Source organism: Ornithodoros turicata, chromosome 1 (assembly GCF_037126465.1).
Source record: "Ornithodoros turicata isolate Travis chromosome 1, ASM3712646v1, whole genome shotgun sequence".
Taxonomy (NCBI): Eukaryota; Metazoa; Arthropoda; class Arachnida; order Ixodida; family Argasidae; genus Ornithodoros; species Ornithodoros turicata.
In genome coordinates this window covers 30319509-30343451 of record NC_088201.1, presented here as the reverse complement: position 1 = coordinate 30343451, position 23943 = coordinate 30319509, and the positions used below count along the sequence as shown (strand labels likewise).

Here is a 23943-nt window from a genome sequence, read left to right as displayed (position 1 = left end):
CTACGTCTACCGTGTTGCCCTTTCACATACACCCTGTTGTCCACCGTGTTGCCCTTTCACATACACCCTGTTGTCCACCATGTTGTCCCATTCTGATGCACGGAAGCCGACGTTTTCGTGGTTCCGTTTATTTTTTAAGCTGAGTATGGCTTCCACAATTTTTCTGCAGATTTCGCACGCATAAATGCGCCATCGTGCGCCACCGGAAGTTCGTTAGTTAGGTAGGCAACAAGCTATGTGCCTAAATGCGGGTCATGTTTTTCTGCACACACCCTGTATATTGGAACGAAAAAAATCTGAGAGGTCGACCGGCCTGCCTGATTGTGCCTGAAATCACCCTATACCTATAGTGACTGCAATCGTGCCCTTTCTACTCTTCTCTACCTCCTCCGCCTCCTCACTCCCTCTGGCCCTCTGTACCCGGAATGGGTGCCGGAAACGCGAAACGCCGGATAAGTCTCCGGCGACCCCCGCGACTGCCCGCGACTAGAGCCGCTGCCCCGCGACCGGCAGAACCGCCGCCGCATGTCTCTACGGAACCGGAAGACCGAAATCCGGAAATTCGCTGCAGTACCTCCACTTGCCGTTAAACTTCCATAGAGTGTAACAAGTAAATGTACGTAGTTTAAGTTCTTTCTTATTCCTTGTTCACATTATCCTGTGATTATAGTTCAGGCTACAAAAACGTTTACGAACTCCAGGAACGCTACTGCTGCCACCGCACCGCGTCGCCAGAAGGCCATTGGCCATTTGATTGGGTGTGCATGTGGTTGTAGGGTTGTAGTTGGCGAAGTTGACGCCTTCCCCTATTTTTAGTGATACTGGTTTACGAAGGATATCCAAGTATGCATTTTAGTTACTTATTGTTTAACGCATTAGTGCTTCTGCTCCACATGGCAGTTTAACGGGTCGTAGAGCGTTACAATGCTCGTTGCAATTTGAGTCAAGACCTATTTGCCGTTTATTGTGTGAGCAACATAAACATTCAGATAACGTGAGATAAGATACATATCTGCAGTTTCTTTGCTGATGTTATTGAGATGGTGTGACTTCTTCTTCACTTATCATTGTATAGCCGTTTTCCACATGGTCTTGTACAAGCAACGTTTGTTACTTTGCATGCACGCGGAGGGAACTCGTTTCTCGCGGCGAGGAAAATTTGAACGAAAATTTGTCAGTTGACAGTACTTTGTCTATGGTGACAGGTTTAGTCGTAACAGCACATCATAATGGAGCATAAAGCACGGAGGTCCTCCGGAAATGGCTGCAGACTTCGGAATCTCGCGTAATCTTGCATTGTTAATTTTTGTTGGAGAGCCTATTTATGAACTCTCCTACCTAGGCATAACCTGTGAAAGCTCCGTGTTTTCATATATAGTTTGCAAAACTACGAGTCACATCTGGTTGAGTGATGTTAGGGGATGCACACTAACGACAGTTGTGTGCCCGTTCGTCGTTTTATGTGCAGTATTTAATGTCTTCGTCTGGTGTGTAGCTGTACAACAGTTGGTGCTTGTTTGAGTTGTGCTTACATGAGCTCTTCGTTTTACGTTGCTTATCATTTGTACATTCAGCATGTCAAGCACAATAATCAAGTTCAGCAGCCACATCACGCCAAGTGACCCCATGCAGAGACCAGTGCTCATCATTGGACAGACAAAACACTTGGCCAAAGTTACTTATTCTAATATTAAGTGCAAGCTGGAACCTCGTGTTGGAGAAGAAGTAAGTGCGGTACATGTTGCACATCCATCTCTGTACTATACTGATTACTTTTGATAAACCTATTAATTCTGTTTTATACTCTTCACCAGGTGTATCGGGCTGCAGTAGATTCTCTTCATCCCTCTCCCACTGACAGCTGTTCCCTGTACCTGAGCCTTGCTACAGTGGCTGCCTTGCCTAGCAAGTGCTCTCGCCACAACACTCCATCCCATGCTCATTCAATTACGAAGCTGGTTAAAAGTCTTAGTGCTGGGGTGGATGAGTATATTGTGGTAAGTGCCTGCAAGGAGTGCCAGCCCCAAAGGCTTTGTTTGCAGTAACAAACATGACATGTAACAAAAGGCACGTGATCTTTGCACGTGACAACCTGAAATGAGGCTTATTTGAGCAAATTGCACGCAGATTGTATGTGAGTACCAGGATGCATTTGCCAGCGGTTGCGCAGTGGCTCGAGCGTTCCCGGTATACAATCGCAAGTCCAGTGGTTCTCAGCAACACCAGCAAGTACCACCTTCCACAGTTACTGTTGAATTCCTGTTGGTGGATGGACCGTCAGGTGGGCGGAGTTTGAGAGATGAGGAGCTAAATTCCATTACAGCTGCAGCAGAAGGGATTCAATTGGCAGCCAAAATTGTGGATACTCCATGCAATGAAATGAATACCGATTCATTTGTTAAGGTAAGACATTGTGTGGATATGTGTGAAAGTAATACATTAATTCATTACTAGCTCCTGATATACGAGGGTGGTTCCATAAGTTTCCGCCCCGACCAACTTTTAATAGCCATAGAGACGAAACAAGTGTATCACTTTTCGCCATAGTCACCCTTAACTTCGATGCGCTTTTGACACCTTTCAACCAGCATTCTTATACCCTTGAAAAAATAGTCCGAAGTTTTGTCCGCGAAATGCTGGAAAACTGCCTCTTGCACCTCACTATCGTTTTGAAATCTTTGTCCTCTGAGATCCCTCTTCAAGTTTGAGAACAGGAAGTATAGTCACTCGGTGCCAAGTCTGGACTGTAGGGTGGGTGGTGGATTTCTTCGAAGCCGCACTCCTTCAGTGCAGCCTTGGCAACAGAAGCCGTGTGGACAGGGGCATTGTCCTGGAGCAACCAGACACCTTGACTCAACCTGCCGCACCTCTTTTCCTTGATGGCATCTCGCAGTTGGTGCAGGAGTGAAGCATAATAAGTCGCATTCACTGTGGTGTTCCTCTTTTTGAAGTCGAGGAGGAGGATCCCGTGACAATCCCAAAATATTATTGCCATGATCTTCTTTGTGGATTGTGTGACCTTGGCTTTTCTTGGGGGTGCTTCTCCTGGTTTGCGCCATTCCATCGACTCCTTTTTCGAAAGGGGATCATAGTAGAGCACTATAGTCTCATCCCCTGTGACAGTTCACTTCAATATTTCTTCTTCATTCTCTTGACAGAGCTCCAGAAACTCTTTAGCACAGACGACGCGCTGTTACTTTTGAACTGACGAGAGAAGTCGTGGCACCCATCTCGCACTGACCTTTTTCATGTGAAGGCCCTCGCCGATGATGCGAAAAACGGTTGTTTTGGAAAGCCCCAGCCTTTCTGAGATTTCCTTCGCCTTCAGACGCCTGTCGCTGAGCACTTCCTCCTCGACAAGAGACAAATTTTCTTGTGTCACCACTTCCACTGGACGACCATCGCGTGGATCATCTTCAGATGTTTCGACCCCAGTCGAAACTGCTTAGCCCAGTCTTTTACCGTTGTGTACGATGGCGAGGCTTCCCTGTACACGTTGTCCAGTCGCGCTTTAATTTCTTTAGGCGAAAGTCCCTATTTTGTCCTGAATTTTATCACAGCGCAGTACTCCATTTTTTTTTCTCATTTTAACTGAAGAGTGCACCCCGGCTGTTTGAAATGCCGCTCTCCAACCGACAAAAGCATGGAGAGGGTTGAGTGTGGTGCTCCGGCCCTCCAACAGATGGCGCCGCGCGTCCTTAATCGCATTTTCTACCTTGGGCCGGGAACTTGTGGAACCACCCTCGTACCACTTTTGGGTATACGGGGTGTTTCACGAACGTACCCCGGTTGAATATTTTGTAAACAGGTGGGGTCATTGAAGAACTTTCTTTTTGGTAAAGATCATTGGGACGACAGCTATGAACTGAGTAGTGAACGGCTCATTTGCATACGCTCATTAATTAAATAAACATCCTAAATTTTATATGGCACGCTTACGGAACCTCTGTTTTACGTATCGAGACCTTCAGCGAAAAATATTCCAAGAAAAAAACGCATCGACACCTAGTAATTTTTTCAAATCATTAATCGGTTTCGGTTTAGATATTTCTTACGCGGATCAGTGCACCAATGCGCTCTTTGGATCAGCTATCCGGCTGTCAATTTTGTGTTCATCCGCCTGGTTCACGCACGGGGGCGACAGAAGATTACGAACAGCCGCAAGAGACGCTTTGGTATTCCTTCTCAACATGACTAGTAAACAGCGCTGGCGGTTCTGTCATTCCGTAGGTGAGATAGCATGCCTTCATCATGGATGATGACGAATGTACCGTGAGCACTGTGTACTAGTCGGGTAGGGAAGGAGGCACCTTCGTTAAACACCCGGTATATTGACAGATGAGCAGTTAAATAACAATACAGAAGCTACTCATTACAGGGACTATCGCATCCGGGAACGTATGTATGCTTCACGGTCAACTTGGCCAAGTTTCTCTTCCGAAAACAGCTTCCATATTAAATAAACGAGTTTTAGAGATTCGCACTACCTCTGCAGCTCATACTGTGATGACGTAAGCCAGGCATACAAATGGGAGCGCAGTGCAGGCGATTGTCTCAGAGGTTGTCTCCTTGGTGTTCGCATCACAATATACTAAGTGAAAAGTCCCCGGTAAATACGCCGACTTTCACTTGAGAGTGTGAGTTCTGACATGACCATGTTGCATGGAACACTGTGTTATGCTCCTGTCGGTACAAACACGTCCAACGCTAACCAGAAACAACATTCCGCAAGCCGATCACAGAGTAGACACCGCTCACTGATTGGCCTTGTCCGGAATCCCGGAATACTCTCAATATGTGTCATCTGCTCTTGCCATGTGTTACATCAAACTGCACAGGAACAACGCCACCAATCCGCGTCGAATTTTTGGCATTATTATCAGTGATGAACACGGAGTAAAATGGCACTATAGTTTTGGAATCGACTGGGACTGATGCGATAGTCTCTTTAATGCTCACTAGGGCGCAGATGCTTTGTAGATGTAAGAGTGCCTGCCTGTTGTTTTATTAACTCTGCTGATAAACACTTTTGGAGCATCAGGGAACATTTTGCATTGGAGAATTTTCACTAGCCATTGAATGCTCCCAAACGATTTCAGTGTAAAAGGTTAATATGTCTACAGGGTACAAGTGTGAAGTTTATTGTGCTACCAATCCACCAATGTGTGCAAGTACATTGCAATATTGGGCATGATGAATATAGCATTGTTTTGCTTCCCTCTGTTTTCCCTGTGTTTTCCGAGGGAGACGAGACTAACTCAATATAAATGTATGGACATTTTCTATGATATCGAGTTTTACGCAAGAAGGCATTGCATTCTGTTGAGGAGGTGGAACTAAATTACAAGTACTGTGGTTATATCTGTTTCAGGAAATTGAAAATGTGGGGAAGGTTCTTGGTCTCAAGCCTACCATAATTCGAGGCGAAGAGCTCAACGAGAAAGGCTTTGGCGGTATGTGTGAACATGTGAACGCGGTACGTGGGTAGTGCGAGTATACCTGCATCAAACGCAGCGGGTGTTGGTGGCACGTCTGTGAGTGTGCCAAGGTATATCTAAACAGGTAGTGCAACTCCCTGTGTCTTCAGAATGACGCCATGATAGAGACGGTGAGCGCTCTCCATCCGTTGCGCGGGCTACTACGATTGTAAATAAATGACGTCAGAGGTGACGTCAGCAGTATGAATAATAAGTAGTGCATAATTAGCCATGGCACGTTTACGTTCACGCACTTCGTTTGCATTGTATTCCCTTTTCCTCACCCAGGCAACAATACCAGACGAGAACACACAAAAATAAATTGTATCCGGTTTAATGAAACGTATCAGTTCGAAATACATGCAGTTATCACAGATTCTGACAACTCAGAACAGAAGGGCATCGTGATGGCCACACAGAAATTAGGATGGTTCACTTAAGGTCCATTTCTCACCTAGAGCTATACGTACACGTAGTGATTACACGTTTGCATTTCTTCAATGAGTGGCCATTATAGGTCCATTGCAACAAAACACGACATCTTGGTGCACAGCTGATTCCTGCTAACACTCATGCTATCATGGCTGCTTATCCCATGAAATTGATGGAGGGCATGTGGGGCTAGGGTATAACTGTGGAATGGCAAAGTGTTGTCACCCTTAAATTGCCCCTCTAATATTCTAGGAATGTACTCAGTGGGAAAAGCTGCAGTACATCCTCCCGCCCTGGTTGTGTTAAGTCACACCCCGGAGGGATCTCAAGAAACTATAGCCTGGGTTGGCAAAGGAATTGTGTATGACAGTGGGGGACTCTGCATCAAAACTAAGGTATGTTACGCATTGTATGCAGTGTTACTCTGTGCAGTTAACAGCTATAGGTCTTGGGTTCAGAAATGTGTACATACACTAATACCCCTGTCACACGGGCACTTTTAGCCGCGGTTAGGCTAACTGACATTACCCGTAACTATAGTTCGCCGCGGCTACACGGCGGACGAAACTGCGGTTACTCCGTAATCCGCGGTTTGGATAAACCAAGCTCGGCAACCTCGGTTTCAGCTGCCAAACTGACCAAACCGACAATATGGCGCCGCCCGTGCCTGGAGTGTCCGCGGCGTGTGCATCGGAGTCTTCTTCATCCTCGAAGCGCATAAAGTGATCTGGTGGAGTGGCTTCGACCAGTGTTGCTTCCTCGAGTTGGTGCGGCGAGGCTATGAACGGCCATAAATTCCTGCAGTGAAATTTATTTCCACTACAGTCGCCGACCGATTTTTCGGACCCCGATTTTTCGGACATGCTCGATTATTCGGACTCGTTCACGGAACGGCCTCGGGTCCCATAGAGTTCATGTATAAGAACGTCAAAAATTTCGGACGCCGTGCAGCTCCGTCGCTCGATATTTCGAAATCTGTTTGCCCAACCAGCGAATTTCTCTCTTGGAGTGACGGAAAATATTGGTATCATCCGAAATTCGTATCAAAAGAAATCAACCAACTAAAATATTGAGCCAAAAAATAGGCAGTGTTGATTGTTCATTTTCCATTCCTCTGAGTAGAAGAGGTCTGTCGTAACGCGCTTGCGTCTTCGTTTTTGGCCAACAGCCCAGCACGTGCTGTCCGCCTGCGAGTCTTGCGACAGCGCTGTAAAGCGAGCTTCACCTACAGCACGCATGCGTTAGGTGAAGCAGACTTGCGGACTTGATGACGGTGGTGCCTCTGACAGTGTACATTGACGAAATATCGCTTCGGGAAATAGAAGCTGATGTCATCAGGCAGAGCTGGAAGCGCGTTAGGAAAGCATCGACAAATTTTCCAGCCTATTAGGGCTTAGTAAAATTTATTTTGACGCGAAATTCGTTTTTTCGGACTGCTCGATTATTCGGACTTTTGCGCGATCCCCGCTGAGTCCGAAAAATCGGACGGCGACTGTATCTGTCAAATGACACACGCTTGAATTTATTTGTTTCAGAATTAAGTGACTATTGGAAGTACTTTCCGCTTCGCCAGCACCACATTTTATGTTCGTGGTCGCGTCACGATGGTGACCACGCAACCTCGGTTAAATGCACTGACAGAGTCTCGTGTAACAGCAGCGAACTACGGTTGACTGTAACCGAGGTCAGATCGAATAACTATAGTGAAATGTAACCGCGGTTAAAAGTGCCCGTGTAACGGGGGTATAAGAAGAGCATCCTGCCTTGTTCACTTAATGTTGGTCATAATGTCTGATTGATTGCAACATATTGGCATGTAATTGTTCAAAGCAGCTTTTCTGTTCTCAGTTTTTATGTGAGTTCCAAACTCCTTGTTTTGTTTTAGAATGAAGCATGGTAAGCGTCGTTCGTGTCATGGTCACTTGTCAATTTGATATTTGTGCAACCTCAGTTTGATGGGATTGTGACCAAATGGCAGGTAGATGCATTTGATAACTAAATTTTTGGTCAAAAGTCTTTTTTTTTTCCCCCAAAGATGATGTTAGTTGCATGCCAGCCATTAGGAAATAATTTGGAAAACACTAGTATGTTCTCGAATACCACTATAGATTTTGACCTTGCAGTTGAACATGGCATATTGCAAGTCTATATTGGAACCTTTAAATACAGTCAAACCTCATTACAATGAAACACGATATAACGTAATTCACGATGGAGCGAAATAATTTGGATTCCCCGGCAGAGGGCCATAGAGACCAATATATTTTAAATCCCGCTACAACGAAACACTTTTTAGCCACCGCCTCGATACAGTGAAAGAACGAGATAAGGTATATGACCCCAAAGCCGACTTTAGGGTCACGAAAACAAAGGGTGCAAGCAGCGTCCTGTTCCCACGGCGAAGGATGGCATGCGTGATTATGGTCCGTAGTAATGTAGTGCCTACAAAAGGAAGTCTTGAGTCATTGGAAGGTTGGGGATTTTCCTTCTGAGACTTCTCCTTTTCGCCAAGTACAGCCGAGTACAGGATGAAGTGAAGAGCACGAGATGCAAGGCGTTATTGCGTGGGAAATGCTTCATTCACGTGGTGGTGTACGTGATGAAATCAGCCTAGATGATTTGCTTGACGGGGACAAACATGTCGTAGCAACGGAGAGCCTTACGGAAGATGCACTGCCATAGACGAACTTAGAAGGTTTGCGGGATGGCAGCATGGTAAGGAGACTAAGTTTTATGAAGCAGAGAGACAAGGACAGAAAGAACTGGTTCTTTCTGACCTTGTGTCTACGCAGCCTTCCCGTCTGGTTCTTTCTGTCCTTGTCCCTCTGCTGCATAAAACTTTAAGTATGACTTACCAACTACCCCGGTTCTCTGCTTTAGTCTACGGTATGGAGAAAGCTGCGGAGGCTTTGGCGGCGTACGAACAATGTGTGATACCGCATCTTCTAGGCACGAATAACCGGACGCAAGAATAAAATACCGTAGGTGCCCTTTGGCGCTGTATTTGTAGTTGTCATTTCTCACGAAAAACTCATAGTAGCAGGAGCTATCGACACTTATGTACATCGTGTGCCCTCGCGAAGGTCGCGATTCGTGACCTTCAATTCAATACAACGAAGAAAATTGCAGTACCCGTGAGTTTCGTTATATCGAGGGTTGACTGTATTTACAGAGCCCCAGCAACACCTAGCGAAGCACTGCCATATCATCTACCTACTTATTGGGTCCCACTGATGCTTTTCCCTCACTTCCCACGAGGTGGCAGGACCATCAGTAGACTTATAGTTTCTTGTTTTCTGCTTGTGCAAAAAAAAAAAGGGGGGGGGGAAGGTTGTATGTAATACAAGAAATATTTGGGGTGAACCACACCTTTCATCACCTTTCACCCATTTGTTAGAGCTTTCCTTTGTCACCCCTTATCTGGATATTGATATGTATGTATGTGTGTTTCATTAATGTGAATATAATTGTGCCAACATAGCCTGTACTCGTAATATGCCCCTTTCCCGTTTTAGTCTGCACGCAGTTCTGTCCCAGTGGTTGTATACCAAATCTTTGCGCCTGTGTTCCATGACCACCATGGTCTTGTCCTGTGTGTTGAAGACACACCGAACACGTGCAGTTGTAGGTGTCATATTTTGAGTTATGCACTGGTAACTAGTGCATTTTTATTTTATCTTTAATCTTTACCAGATCTTGTGCAAAAACAAAAAGGCATGGGACGAAGGTATTTAGAAAGGGGTTAAACTTGGATAACTTGGGCAAAAAGTCTCCCACAGAAATGCATCCTGTGTGTGTATTCATTTGACTGTTTGGGTCATTTTAGTGCAGTGTTGGAGTTGCCAAATTTAAATTTATTTATAATTAAGATTACATTGTTATACCTGTCATTTTTATGCTCTAGATTGTGTTTGCTTTTTGCACTTTCAACAGACTGCAATGTGTGGCATGAAAAGGGACTGTGGTGGTGCAGCAGCTATCCTTGGTGCCTTCTATGCAGCAGTGAAACTGGTATGTAAAACTCCCTTTTTTTTTTCTCTCTCTCTCTCTGCCCCTTTTTTCTTTTTCGAAACTTAGGTAGCAATTGAATAAAAATCGAAGCTTGGGAAACTGTCCCACAGAATGTGCTTTCAGATGTAATCTTCTTAGGTTTTCATTTTGGGGAATAGTTTCACGTTGCGTGGGCTATTGCCCTTATTGTGGTTCCTGTTTGCTTTATCCACAATTTCGGATGTTGCACAGTCAGAAAGTTAAGGTACCAAGTACCTCGTTGACCTACCTAATTAAAACTTCAGACTGGGCCTGTTGGTAAGGCATGGCAGAATAAAAGCGCTAAAAACACAAGGACGACGGACACACAGTTAACGCACTAACAACATTTATTTTTCAACACCAACCGTTCCTTAAAAGAGCTCACAAATTCCCTTTCCTTTGTTGTCAACCCAATGGAAGCACTGCTGACGCACTTGTCACCCCCCTCCGCTATCAAGAAAGCTTCCCAGATTTCTCGTTCCCTGCTATCAGAGAACCTGGCCTTTATCTGCGTGTCGCCGAACAAAGGCAGACAACCACAATCCCTCACATGTCTCGCATAATCTAAAAAAAAATTGTCTGAAAAGGGGGGGATTAAAGTGGCTTTTGGAGGGGGAAGGAAATTGTCTTCCCTTCCTGCAATAGTTAACGATATTCGGGGGGGTTGCAAAGAAAGTATGCGTTGTGAAGCATAGGGATAGATTTGTTAGCTGTGTTTCTCATGTTGTGTATGAAATTCCATTGTCATGTGGATCCATGTATCTGGGCCAAACAGGAAGGTGTTCAAATGTTCGTTTGAGAGAGCACAAGTATAATCTATCTGCACGTTCTGGTAACCTTTTTTTACATGTGAGGGATTGTGGTTGTCTGCCTTTGTTCGGCGACACGCAGATAAAGGCCAGGTTCTCCGATAGCAGGGAACGAGAAATCTGGGAAGCTTTCTTGATAGCGGAGGGGGGTGACAAGTGTGTCAGCAGCGCTTCCATTGGGTTGACAACGAAGGAAAGGGAATTTGTGAGCTCTTTTAAGGAATGGTTGGTGTCGAAAAATAAATGTTGTTAGTGCGCTAACTGCGTGTCCATCGTCCTTGTGTTTTTAGCGCTTTTATTCTGCCATGACCTACCTAATACTGAAATTGCAAAATGTCAGTCTGCAAATGGAAAGAAATGAAAAATGATTGACGTGGAAAGTGCTCCTTTTGCAAGAACTCAAGGCAGCAAGGAATGTCATTAATACACTGTAAAGCAGAATACCATTAAAACAAAAGAGCATGTTAGCATACCTCAGAATCGGATATGACATCACTTTTATTGAGTCGACAGCTTCATGTCTGAAGAACAGAGCAAGAAAGTTTCAATGAAAGAAGTGTTTGCAATACACAGATCCATATTGTACATAGAAAGATAGAACAAATAAATAAACAGACAAAAAAAGGTTACAGTTGGCAGTTTTTTCTTGTTTGTTATGCTTAACCCTTCAAACATTCAATAACACTCGTAACAATAACATTGCTGTAAGCATCGCTACTTTATTAAACTACTTTATTAAATTGGTTTATAACTCTGCTTGCATTTTCAGAAATAAAGCATAAAGTATTTTAAACTCTCATGATAATACTAGGTCCATTCTTTTCAAAAGAAAAGTGCTGCACCAGTTCTTTAATACATGCGAGGTCTATGGCAAAAAGAATGTGAGAGTGTTGCACGCCTTGAACCAGTTCATTAGTAAAGCCTGAAGTTTTAGGGTTTTATCCGATTATTCCGCGAATTTGCACCCCGAATTGAAGGTTGCCTCTTTAGGGTGAAACCCGATTTTTACCCGGCAAATTGCCCTCATTGGGATGTCTGTTGGAATGCACTAACTTACTTGTTTGGCAGAAAAATGCAGTTACATCACCTTGTCTTGTTGTCTCTGTCTTGTTTGTCCAAACTGCTACAGTTAGTTTGAGTAACGGAGCCCTATTTCTCCCCGAATTTAGCGTACTGGAAGTTTTTTCACCCGAATTTGCATTAATTTAGTGCACATGTTTATTTACCCTATTTTTACCCCACCGAATTTGGAAAAAAATATTTCCCGAAAACTTCAGGCTCTATTCATCAGGTGCAGGCAGTGCAGGCGAAAAAGAATGGACCTCTTAATTACATTGTGGAAGCTACTTGTGCCCTTTGCTCTTGTTTCCTACATCAAATCTTTAAGTGTCAGATAAAAGTGAAAATTGTTAAATCTCTTTGCAGGGATTTAACCATAATCTCCACGCTGTCTTCTGCCTGGCAGAAAATTCTGTAGGCCCTCATGCTACTAGGCCTGATGATATCATCACCATGTACTCTGGAAGGTAAGGCATGTTTAAACTCCTTTGTTTATAGTGCCCCATGCATCAAATGTAGCGTAGAACATTCCACTACTGTATGCCGTGTAGCAGTGATTTCTGGAAACTGTCACGGGATGGCCCTCTGCCACCGTAATGCAATTAGTGGCTGCGATTTTCCGTTTGTCGCTTTTTAAAAAGGGGTGTTTACCGAGTTTTACCCTAAAACACAGGGCCCTAATTATACTCCACTTGAAATATTCAAACAGCCGTCGCAAGGCGAGTTTGCGCCCAGGGCAGGTTAAACGTGAAGCGTCCCCCCCCCTCTCTCTCTCTCTCTCTCTCTCTCTCTCACTGCTGCTGTCAGAAGGTCTGTAAACAAAGAAAACGCTCATTCGTACTGCCGCATGATGCCGAAGGCCAATGGTGCTTTGGAGCATATCTGCTCCAAAGCACCGTTTTGTTGCTCCAGAAGGTGCTCCAAAATGGCTTGGGCCAATCACATCACTGACATATTCAAACATGGCATTATTTATTGTATTTTGTGAGGCTTCAGTTATATTGCATTCACTGAGTGGTAGTAACACCATTTGCTCATCTATGCACTTCACTTTATCTTCTTTGTTTCTTTATCATTGCCCTAACACAGGTCCGGAACAATTTTTCTCTTGAATGGCGATTAGGTGCACCACGTAGCAGAATTGTGTGCACAGTGCAATTGACATTTTTGGAACTCCAAACTAAATAATTGTGAAACAATGTGCTGCTTTATGACTGCTCTTTAGCCTTAATAATAGGACAAGGTGGTCAGCACTCGACACATATCAGTTGTCTTGTACGCGTGCAGAAGTAAATTTATCAACAGCTTTTCTGAGAGTATGAATCCTTTGCTCGAACGTATTGTCGTGGCTGCTACTTTAAACGTGGACAGAACCTCATCTTAAGGGCTGATTGAGGGCCGTGCAAACATGCACACTCGACGTCTCACGATCTACCAGTTCATTTCTTATCTGAGGCCACAGGACAACATCCAGTGGTGCACAATCTCAGAGCCTGATATGCCTAGAGCCTGATGTGTCTCGTGAAAAAAAAGCAATTATTCGAGCAATAAAAAAATATTAGAATTCCAGAAAGCGAGCACATTCTTTGGTAGATGTGTTCAGTGTACTTGTAATGGTATTGAATAAACTTACTTTTCGTCTTTTTGTTCGGGCTATCTATACTTGTATCATACAATAAATATACTCCTTGCCCGGAAAATAAAGCAGAATAATGCACGCATACCTTTAAGGTGCTATTTCCAACCAACCAGCTTCAACCCTCCTCGCAAAGTGGGTGGGGCGCTTGCAGACGAGCACCTCCCTTGTAGAGGAATGTCGCCCCGACGTCACAGCGGGAAGAAGTGAATGGGATCAGGGGCAATTCAGTACAAAATACAAAAATAGCAGGAAACCTGTTTCTTTAATGATGATAGAATATCAGTTGTTTTGCCACATATTTCTTGTATAACATGCTAGTAGGAAGTGGGGCTATTAAATAACGAGTCTGGAGGGGAAAATCATGTTTATTATTACATTATTCCAAATTAACAGCTATCCCCCTTCAACACACTCCCCTTCCCTATCTATGCAACGCTGGACTCAAATTTTTCACTGTTGGAAGCAGTGCTCCAGGTCATCACGTGTCGTCCACTTCAGTAGTGTTGCCATTCTAGCCATGCTTTAAGGGAGAGTTTGTAAATGGGTCTCTTTCAATGCAGACTTCACCTCTCAAGGAGCTAGATCTGGCGAATAAGGAGGGTGGTCCAGCATTGGAACCTTCTTGTCGGCAAGAAAATGCTTCACCGACAATGCATTGTGAGCTGTCGCATTGTCCTGGTGGAGAGTCTACAAGTTGTTATTCCACAACTCGGGCCTCTTCTTCCTTACTCTTTCTCTGAGATGTCCACCATCTCTGCAATCATTCAAATACTGAATTGGCGATCATTGCGAACAATTTCATTAATTTTTGTAACATCCTGTTGTGTTGCTGCAGTAACAGGCCGGCCTGGTCTGTCGTCATCTTCAACATCCTTCCGTCCATCGGCAAGCCGTTTGTGCCACTCAAGCACCAGTGCATGTGACGCAGCATTGGCAGCGTACACCTCCTGCAACAGTTTGAGGCACTCACTCTGATTTTTTCACTTTCACGAGGAATTTCTCATTGGTCCGCTGCTCCAGTTTGGCACAATCCATGATGCCGGCAAGACAACCGCGTGGCTATACCTGTGAGCACCGCTGGCGCAAACATAACAAATGACATCGAGACACAGCTTGTCACATTCTCAACCGGAAGGTTCGGGGTCCCCTGTTGCGCGTGTGCTTCCCGCTCAGGAATGCGCGAAGGCTATGAGACACGGAGTCTCGTTATTTAATAGCCACACCGTATATACGTTTGTAACGACATTGAGGAAATTTATTTTACGCTTGCCTGTTGAATGCATCATGTCCTAACAGTGTCCTTCAAAATCATGCATACTTTGTCTCCCTTATATAGTGCTGTGTTTGGCCATTTCTGTTTTCAGAACTGTTGAAGTGAACAACACTGATGCAGAAGGCCGGCTAGTACTGGGAGATGGGGTAAGTTACAGGGATCACTAGCATTAAAACAATAAAAAAGTGCCAGAAAAGTTGTTTTCTGAACTGGCATTTATTGAAATGCTTGTCATCTGAACTAGCTGTACACAAATGAAATGAGGTCCAATTGTACAAACATTCAAGTTAGAAAATGACAGGAAAATGGTGTGCTCAAGCTCAGTTTTATTTGCCAAATAACTCTGGGATTGCCCATTGCTTTTTGTGCTGACACCACAGATGGTAAAGCATGCTCCATAGCGCATGGATATGTTTTACAAGTGGCACTACTATGCTAATATGTGGCTAGACACAGAATATGTCATTATACAGAGAGCAAGCCTGTGCTCTATTTTGAGCTGTGAAGATGACTGTTTCGGTGCTTTGAAGTTGTGTGTTTGGCTTTCTCTCTGTAGGAGCTTGGTGCTAGTCTATTTTGTTGCTATGTGTGCGTGCATGCAGCACACCCACTTCTTCCACATTCAAATCTTTAGAAATGTGTAAGTTCTTGTTGGGACCTTTGAACATGATCAAACAGCAAAAAATCAGACTAACCTAAGATACATAAATAAAAGAAAATGAACATTTGATGCCAATGATGCCACTGGAGGTGAGTAGTGCCTCACACCAATGAGTCTGATAAGAAGTGTGCCAGCCCTATGTGGTCTAAGTATTCAAGTGGCTGCAGCAATTTACCTAAATAGCAACTTAGGTAAATTGGGGAAGTAAAGTATGATGGCAAGCGATAGTATCCATTTGTTATGCAACAGTTGTACTTTCGGTAATCTTGTGATTCACATTTTCTAACTGTCACCTTATGTGAGACCTGTGCTCTAGGAACATAAAGGAGCAGTGAAAGACCCCCATAAATTTTTTTGTTTTTGGTTCCTGCGTGTTGCGCGAGAAATACTGTAAACATATTTTTATTTGTGATGTATTAATTTTTACGCATCGCTCATTCAGTTGTTTGCAAAGTTATTAGCGTGTGTTTAATTTCGAGATTCCTCGGCAGTTTCGTCTCGCAGGATTTACGTCAAGCTGTGTTATGCATTCTAACAGCACATGTTTTCAAGGGCTTTTGCTGTCACTCACGAAATTACTTGCTACATGACATGTCTGTAATGGTGTAACCCCCACACAGATTATCTCACAAGTGAGAATGTTGGACCAGGAAGACTGATGCAGTCACCAGACAACGATAGTGATAAGGGGAAAATTATTGGTAGTCTGGATGAGCTACAAGCCAACCAGAAGTAAATTGTAGTAGAACATCTAGGTGACAGGGAAATCTTTCATCTGGTGCATACGTACGTCTGTCAGATTGCTATTTCCGTTGCGGCCAGACGAAACCACGACATCATTGGTTCACTATTCAGGCTTTGCAAACAAGAACGTAAGGCAAATGTGGAAATAGAGTAATATGTAAGGCCCTTCGTTTTTCGCAATTCCGTGATTCCGCGAAATTTCGTGGAATTCGGAATTAATCGCGGAATCCTTCGTTTGGCACAGAGTTTCACGAAATCCTTTATTTTTAAGGGTGTGTGGATATTAGGGTTCTCAAATTCGAATCGAATATCAATCACTCGAAGTATCCGATTCGCGAATTGAAATACCGAATATTCCGGATTATTTGACTATTCGCCGAATACGAACGACACTTCCCGAAAGTGGGCTTCACCTGATGCTTCCCTGCATGAGGTGAAGCCGCCCCTACAAAATTGAAGCCTGCTTTACGAAATTGTTTATGCTGCAGGACAAAACAGACAGATTGTAGTTTAGCTTAGGATAACATTAGCCCAAGTTTGTTATGTATACTTCACCTGAGGAAAGGGCGGCGTCCGTCCCGTATGCAGTTTAGTGGTAGCAGTGGCAGATTTTGATTTGATATCTGGGAGGTTGCCTTTAAGAAGTTAAGACTTTTAAATAATGACTACTGTCCAAGAACAAAAAGAGTTGTACTAAAAATGTAACTTCTCCAGGGCATGTTTTGTAAACTCCTTCCTATAAAGTTCCTATGAACTCTGTTGATGCTGAAAGATCTTTCAGCAGGTATAAAATGATTTCAGGCGACAGACCGCATCAGATGAGAACACAAGATATAATGTATGTAATGCTGAGCCACAGCAGTGCTTTGAATCTGTAATTTTATAACATATTTTTTGTTCCCACATTATCCAAGAAAATAAAGTGTCTCCCATTTCATGCAGCTGTTAACTGCTCGCCGCGGAAAATCGTGGAATTTATAAGTCAATGCCGCAGAATTTTGAATTTGCCGCAGCAGAAAACAAAGGGCCTTAGTAATATGTATCCTTAGTATTTTTTGTTGCTCTGTGAAAACTTAGCCGATAGAGTGTATCGATCAATCATGTGCCTCTTTATTCGAGAGTACAAATTTTCACGATTTTTTAGTGATCATGAAATTCACGAAAATTAATACATTGCGAATAAAAATATATTTACTGTACAAAGTCATCCTGCACAAAGACAGTGATTGTACTTCACATGGAGTGTGCATTAGAGAGATCTTTGATGTGGCCACATTCTAGGAACCAGTCATCTGCTTCGGAGATCCGACGCGAAAATAAGTGAGATTGACGTGACAGGGGGCATGATCCAAGGATCACAAAGATCCACACCTACAAAGTTCCACTGCTCGACGCGAAGCTGATTTTTCTGGGCATTTTTGTAAATTGAATTGTGCAGTGATAAGGCAGTATTCGACAAAAATATTTTTCATGGTCGTTCCTTGTAGTCAGATGGGTTAATTAAGGGGGGCTTTTGAACAATTCTAAAATGGTATTTCAGTACTCCTTTAAGTGTTTGAGGTCAGTTCTCAGTTGTAATTAATTCTAAGTTGTAATAATTGTAAAAACAGAAGCAGTGCAAATGGCTGCACATATATACTCCAGCATTGATTGTCCTTTCCAATTACAGGTAGCATATGCTCACAAAGACTTGAAAGCCAACATAATCCTAGATATGGCAACCTTAACTGGGGCACAAGGAATTGCCACTGGGAAATACCATGCTGCCGTGGTAACAAATTCCGCTGACTGGGAAGAAGTCTGCACCCGTGCTGGCATAGTGTCCGGAGATCTTATCCATGCCATGCCTTTTGCACCTGAACTCCATTTCAGTGAATTTGCGAGTGCTTTGGCAGATATGAAAAACTCAGTAGCTGTAAGTTGATTTCTCTTTCGGACTTTAAATGGGTTGTGACTTTATTTGGCAGATGTCCTCTGCAGTGTTTAGTGCAATTCACATGTGCATGTTGTGTTAGAGGAGACCTCATTTAGGGCATGTGCTGGCATCATTGGAAATTGAAAACTTCTTGAAAACTCTAGAACTTGAAATATACATTTATTCAAAGGAAAAGTCTGCCAGACCAAGGTTGGCATGCTATTCCATTTAAAAAAAAACGAAAAACAAAGAAAAAAAACTAGGAAAAAAAAAGGAAAAGGTGAGACTCCATTAAAAAGCAAAAATAAAAAAGAAAAAAAATAAGGAAAAAGAAAGAAAAAAGAGAAAAGAAACGAAAAAGAAAAGAAAAGAAAAGGTGAGACTCCTGGAGCGCGCAGCTCAGAGCTTAGAGGCCCAGCCAGTGCACTTCAGAAAGTGCAATAAAGCAGTTGTGACTGAAGCACAGGGCCAAGAAGTGCGGCCAGCATCAGTTGGTTGTGCCCCAAATGCTCGAGGCAACGGGAAAGGGTGGCGCGATGGTTAGTGTACTTGGAATAGATTTGGGGTGATGGGTAATGCAGTAGATGGGTGATGTAGTGACATAACATGTTGTGCTTTTGATACTATGAGGCTTGAATACAGCTATCCATAGCACCACGATGTTGTGAACAGTTCACTTCAAGGAAGAATAATTCACAAAATCTATGTAAGGAGAAAAACACAGGACACAAATCCCACAAACGAAGGCATCTGTGCCCTTTTGTTTCCATCTGTGCGCTGCCTAAAAGTTTACTGTTAGAAATTCGCTGCCAACAAGTTACTTCATCTTCTACAGAAGCTAAATGTGTCACATGTGCTTTAAATTTGTTTAGTTGTCTCTAATGAATGCAAAATTCCTAGTAATGCTGATAAGCTACAAAGTTAAACAGCAGCAGTTTGGCAGTATGATTAAATTTCTGATTTTCTGCCTTTCATGTTGATGCAGGACCGCAGCAATGCACAGCCCTCTTGTGCTGGCCTCTTTGTCTGCTCACACCTAGGTTTTGAGTACCCTGGAGCTTGGATACACGTTGACATGGCCTATCCAGTCCACTGCGTAAGTGGTTTTTTTATTTGGCATAAATTTGGTCAGTTAGGGTACCTTTACAAACTATGTGTATTCTGGTCGTGACTATTGAAAGGAAGTACCACATGGATGTTTGGCATTTTCTGGTCCAATGAGCATTTTTGGTGCTGTCACTACAGTGTCGCTCTTTGGGTTGTTTAGTGGGTGTCGCTCAATTTACAGCCTCTGCTGCACTGTATGCACAACTGCGGCATAACATAACTACACCTACGGTGCTAAATACTGAAAGTCTCTGTGCAGTTGCATGCAATAACAAGTAAATGTCTCTTACATAATTGAAACACTTTATTTTTGTGCTCGACAATTCCCGATGGCTTTATAACAAATAGTTTATTACTTCATTGTGAGAAATGTTATGTCTTTAATGTTAAGTGTTTTATGAAAAAATTTTCAATGTTGCCACAATTTTAGTAGCAAGGAGGGTAATGCATAATGCACCAAACATTTTTTTTTTCTTGAAGCCAAAGTACAAACTCAGGCATTTTAAACTGCTTCAGAAATGTTTACGTGTTTATCAGTCAGTTAAACTATTTTGCCCTGTTGCATGGAAGGTGGTATACAGTTTGAAGGTAAGAGTATGAGAGAGAGGGAATTATTGATAAAAGTTATATGAGAACGTAAAATTTGTTTCAAAATGTTTAATCTGAGCACTTTCTGCCTTAGGCGAGAAATTTTATATTCCTTCTCATTTCTCATTTGTACCACACATGTACCAAATCAATTTTTCCCAGAGTTCGGAGCTATTTTTTTTTATTCTGTGTTCACCATTCTTTGTCTCGTAGCAGGTTATGTACCTTCAAGGCAACAAAGCAAAATTGTTGGAATGACTGACGAAAGCTTTTGGTGCAAGATTACGAAAATGCATGAATCCATTTTGGTCAGAGTATAAACATGAGGAAAAATGACACCTTTGATAAAAGCTGCATATTGTTATGATTGAGAGGCTGGATAGCCCGACGTCGCACGAAGTTGTCGTACCCACATTGTCAACATGGGAAGCGAGAAACGCCCCCCATCCCGGCGCTATCGCATAGATAGGAAACACATGTCTTCTTCGAGGCTCGGGCAAGAACGAAACAGAGAGCGCACGGCCTCCGTTTATTTTTATACTCTGTATCAGCCGCTAGCAATAAGTGGCGCTACCTTCTATACACATTAACCACAATGCAGCGCTGCATGTAAGTAACACCATCAAGAATATAACACATATCAAAGTACAATGCTTCTCAAACAGGCAGGGAACATTAGTGATGCACACAGACTGAACAACACTATTTTTTGGAGCACATTATGGTATTTTGCTCTCTTGTAAAGTCAAAAAGCAATTGTCCACACCCCCACTCACACAGTGTTTCAGTAACAATGTCAAAACCATAAAAGAAATTAATAGAAAAAGCGTGTCACGGAAAATGTGTGATGAACGAGATTTGTCTGTAGGGGATATAATAGGGAAATTCGATTTCAATATTTGAACTTCTAGACTTGCCGAGTCAACATGTCGTTCTCTTCTTTTTGTCACAAATAGAAAGCGCATGGTTGACCGCACCCCCTTACAAAGTACATTTCCCGCTTCAATGGTTATAGCTAAAAAATAATAATACGCAAAGAATCGTACAAACTGAATTTAATTTTCTTTTTACAAAAAAATTTCCCACAAAAAGTTCAACTTTTTCAGAGCGATCAAGGATGGTCGAGAGTGTTTTACGGGGCACTTTGCATGGAATGACCCTTAAGGGACCAAGAATATGGCAGTTAGTATTGCTCGAAACCCCATTCTATTCGTCGGGTGGCCTACCAGGAAACACTTGGCAAAATATTTTTGCACAATGTCGTTTTTTTACTGCACAGTTGAATATGCAAAACTGCCCTGGAAAATGCATGCATGGATCTGCATCGTTAGCAGCAGTCTGATCTGTTGTCCTGACATAGTGGGGCCATGAGATCTCATTTGCCATTGAAAATTCATTCGCAATACTCTTCCCGCACTTTGGCCAAGCCATTTAATGCTACAACCCACCTTAATCTACTTTAAAAAAATAAAATAAAATACACCTGTCATCTCACTTTGTGTCCTGGATCTACATCAACCTCACTCACTCCCTTACAAGATCACAAAAAGAATGCGCAGGATTCTAGCATATATGGGTCAAGCTCCATGCGCAAACAATCTTGTAAGCCTCTTTCCACATAGCCTCATTCAAACATGGGACTGTGGTTGCTCTTTATCCTCCTCGTGCCCCTGTGGCAATCGTGAAGCCCTTCCTACAAATCATGGGCCACTTGTCACCAGTCTTGAAGGGACTGCTGTTGAAGTCTGTGTCAATAGTCATAACTCTGTTCTGTATATTTACTGCTGTCAGTTGCGGCAAAACAAAGCTAGTTACAGAACCAGTTTGATCATCATTCGTCACCTGTCGTTTTCTGCAAAACTTTTACGACTACTTAGCTCTGTCTACGCATCCGCTAAATTGAGGAAACATAAAATGTGTTCTATACACTGAGTGGTGAAATACACTATTTTATTCCAATTCCAGTGTATTGTCTGCTGTTACTTGCCATTTACTGTGCATTACTAATAGAGACATTCAGTGTTGAACTGTATGATATTATCAAATGAAGTGTATCAGGAATCTATAGTACTTCTTGCCCAAGTGTTTCAATTATGTTTGTACATGAGGAGAAAACACCTACTTTGAGTTCCACCAGAACTTTTTGGGACTGTGTTCTCAGAGGGTTGTCTTCATGGGAAATTTGTTTGTTAGACATGTGGGATTGATTGTTGAATTTCTGGAAAATGATTGGGTATGTTTGTAAGTTGGTTCCATATTGATTGGGGGTGTATCACCACTGATTGAACTGGCCAACTATGTTTTGGGCCGTAGAAGTTCCATGAACACCTGAGGACACATGCACGTGAAGCACTGGGACGTCTTTCCGTTCTCCTATTTCCTAGATGATGGACTTAAGGAAAAACATGACTCATTCTGACAAATGTAGTGACCTGACCTGAAATGTGCCTAGACTGATTGTGAAGGAGGATGGACAATTTGGAATAAGGGGCACATCTTGTATAGTAGCAGGTAGCATCTTATGTAGTAGTATTTCATTACATGTTTAAAGGGATGGTCGCATCTGTTCCAGTTGATTTCGAGAATATAGTGTTATTTTAATCTTCCTGGACCACTGACCAAGGTATCGAAAATCGCACGCGAAAAAGTTCCTGATATTCGACGGAATACATGACAATAGCAGACACCGGATGTTAAGGGTATACCGGAATTCCTTCTCTGGAAAAGCGAGAAAACGTCACTCCCTAAGAACCAGTGAGGGCGCAACCTTGAGGAAAGGAATGCCTCTGTCGTGCAACTGTCTCAGAGTTACGGGGCGTCTGGACGGCGCCTTTCCTCCTCTGAGTGCCGTGCCCTCACTCTCCGCCTAGGGGGTGACATTGCACCGCCGGAGCTTCTGCGGCCACGGAAGCAGGGCTCATCCTTAAAATTTGTTTATTTAATATCTAAGCACATTCTGGACGAAAAAATTAGCCGGGTAGATTCTCGTCCGATGCTGAACATAGTGGTATCGGTTTCATAGATGGATTTCCGGATGCGACCGTCCCTTTAACACACATGTGAACTTTGCACACTTCTGTTAATCGTAAATGTTATGAGTAATCTATTGCGTATGCATCTAAGGTGGAATTGAAAAGATAATTGAAGCATTAATAATGCAATGTCTTCGTTTCTTTCTTCACAGGGTGAAAGGGCAACAGGTTATGGGGTTGCATTGCTGGTGACACTTTTTGGACATTTCTCCAAAAACCCACTTCTGAAAGAGCTTGCACCATTCTTCAAAATTAGTGGCAACGACGTTGAAAGTGCTACAAAGAAGATGAGGCTTATCTAGCCACTTGCGAGTTTTTAGAAAATTGGAAGGCAATGAAATTCCACAATTGCTATTTCACACAACTAATGGAATTTTACTCTTTCATCATTATAGTTGGCGTTAGCGAAGCTAGCAGTGAAAAAAGAAAGTTGCATACTAGATAAATCATGTGGGGTCAATGTTCGCTGTTGTTGCACTGGTTATGTAGTGGTTAAAGGGAGGGAACTCTGACAGTGGTTTTGAACCACAGCATTTAGAGTTGTCCAGACAACCTCTGAATGACATTATGATCAATAGTTTGTTGTGTGTGCCTGTAGACACAAAGATGATGGAAAAGCAGTCACACTTGTAAAGTATACTATTTGAACTACCATTTGATACAAATAAAGCAGTGTAGCAAGAAGTAAAGTTTTACTGGTATGATTCACCTCGCTTTCACTTTATATTCTATTGCTACTGTATTATGCTTGGCAGATCAAGCGGTGCCCATATTAAAAGGTATCCAGGGAATATTTCCAAATGGCTCCTGAGTGTTTGAACAAACTCCCACAGCTGTTGCATCCTCTCCTCTCAGTCTCTCTCAAAGTTCATTACTTGACATCAGTATCGAGGCTGGTTAGAGAGTGCTTGCAACCAGTCAGCCTAAAAGTGTTTGTTACTATCGTCTCTCCAGCACTGAGTGTAAGTCGAAGGTCCATCATACGTCCTCAAGGCGTAATTCAAATGTTGAACATAGCACGTGTGGCATGAAAATAGTAGTAGTGTAGCGCCCTCTGTGGACGGATTGTCTGCTAGGTATCCACAGTAGAAAAATAAAGTTTTGGGTTTGGTTTGGATGACTAAGCATTGCGTTTGAACTTTGTACAATTGGTCGTACTGTGGTGGACTGCATGG

General features: G+C 43.0%; 1 protein-coding gene across 4 annotated transcripts; it reads left to right on the top strand.

Annotated features, from left to right (window-relative positions):
* Nucleotides 1-536: 536 nt before the first annotated feature.
* On the top strand, nt 537-23885 carry LOC135377845 (probable aminopeptidase NPEPL1). Of its 4 annotated transcripts, none has more exons than XM_064610553.1 (12): nt 537-616; nt 1575-1725; nt 1815-1997; nt 2128-2403; nt 5372-5453; nt 6162-6304; nt 9843-9920; nt 12176-12276; nt 14813-14867; nt 17796-18041; nt 19027-19137; nt 22921-23885. In XM_064610553.1, the coding sequence occupies exons 2-12, from the start codon at nt 1576-1578 to the stop codon at nt 23068-23070; spliced, it is 1575 nt and encodes a 524-aa protein (XP_064466623.1). In that variant the 5' UTR covers nt 537-616; nt 1575; the 3' UTR covers nt 23071-23885. The 4 variants fall into 4 exon arrangements, with proteins under 4 accessions (XP_064466623.1, XP_064466622.1, XP_064466624.1 ...); XM_064610552.1 differs by lacking the exon at nt 537-616 and adding an exon at nt 732-843; XM_064610554.1 differs by lacking the exon at nt 537-616 and adding an exon at nt 950-968.
* The last annotated feature ends 58 nt before the right edge of the window (nt 23886-23943 follow it).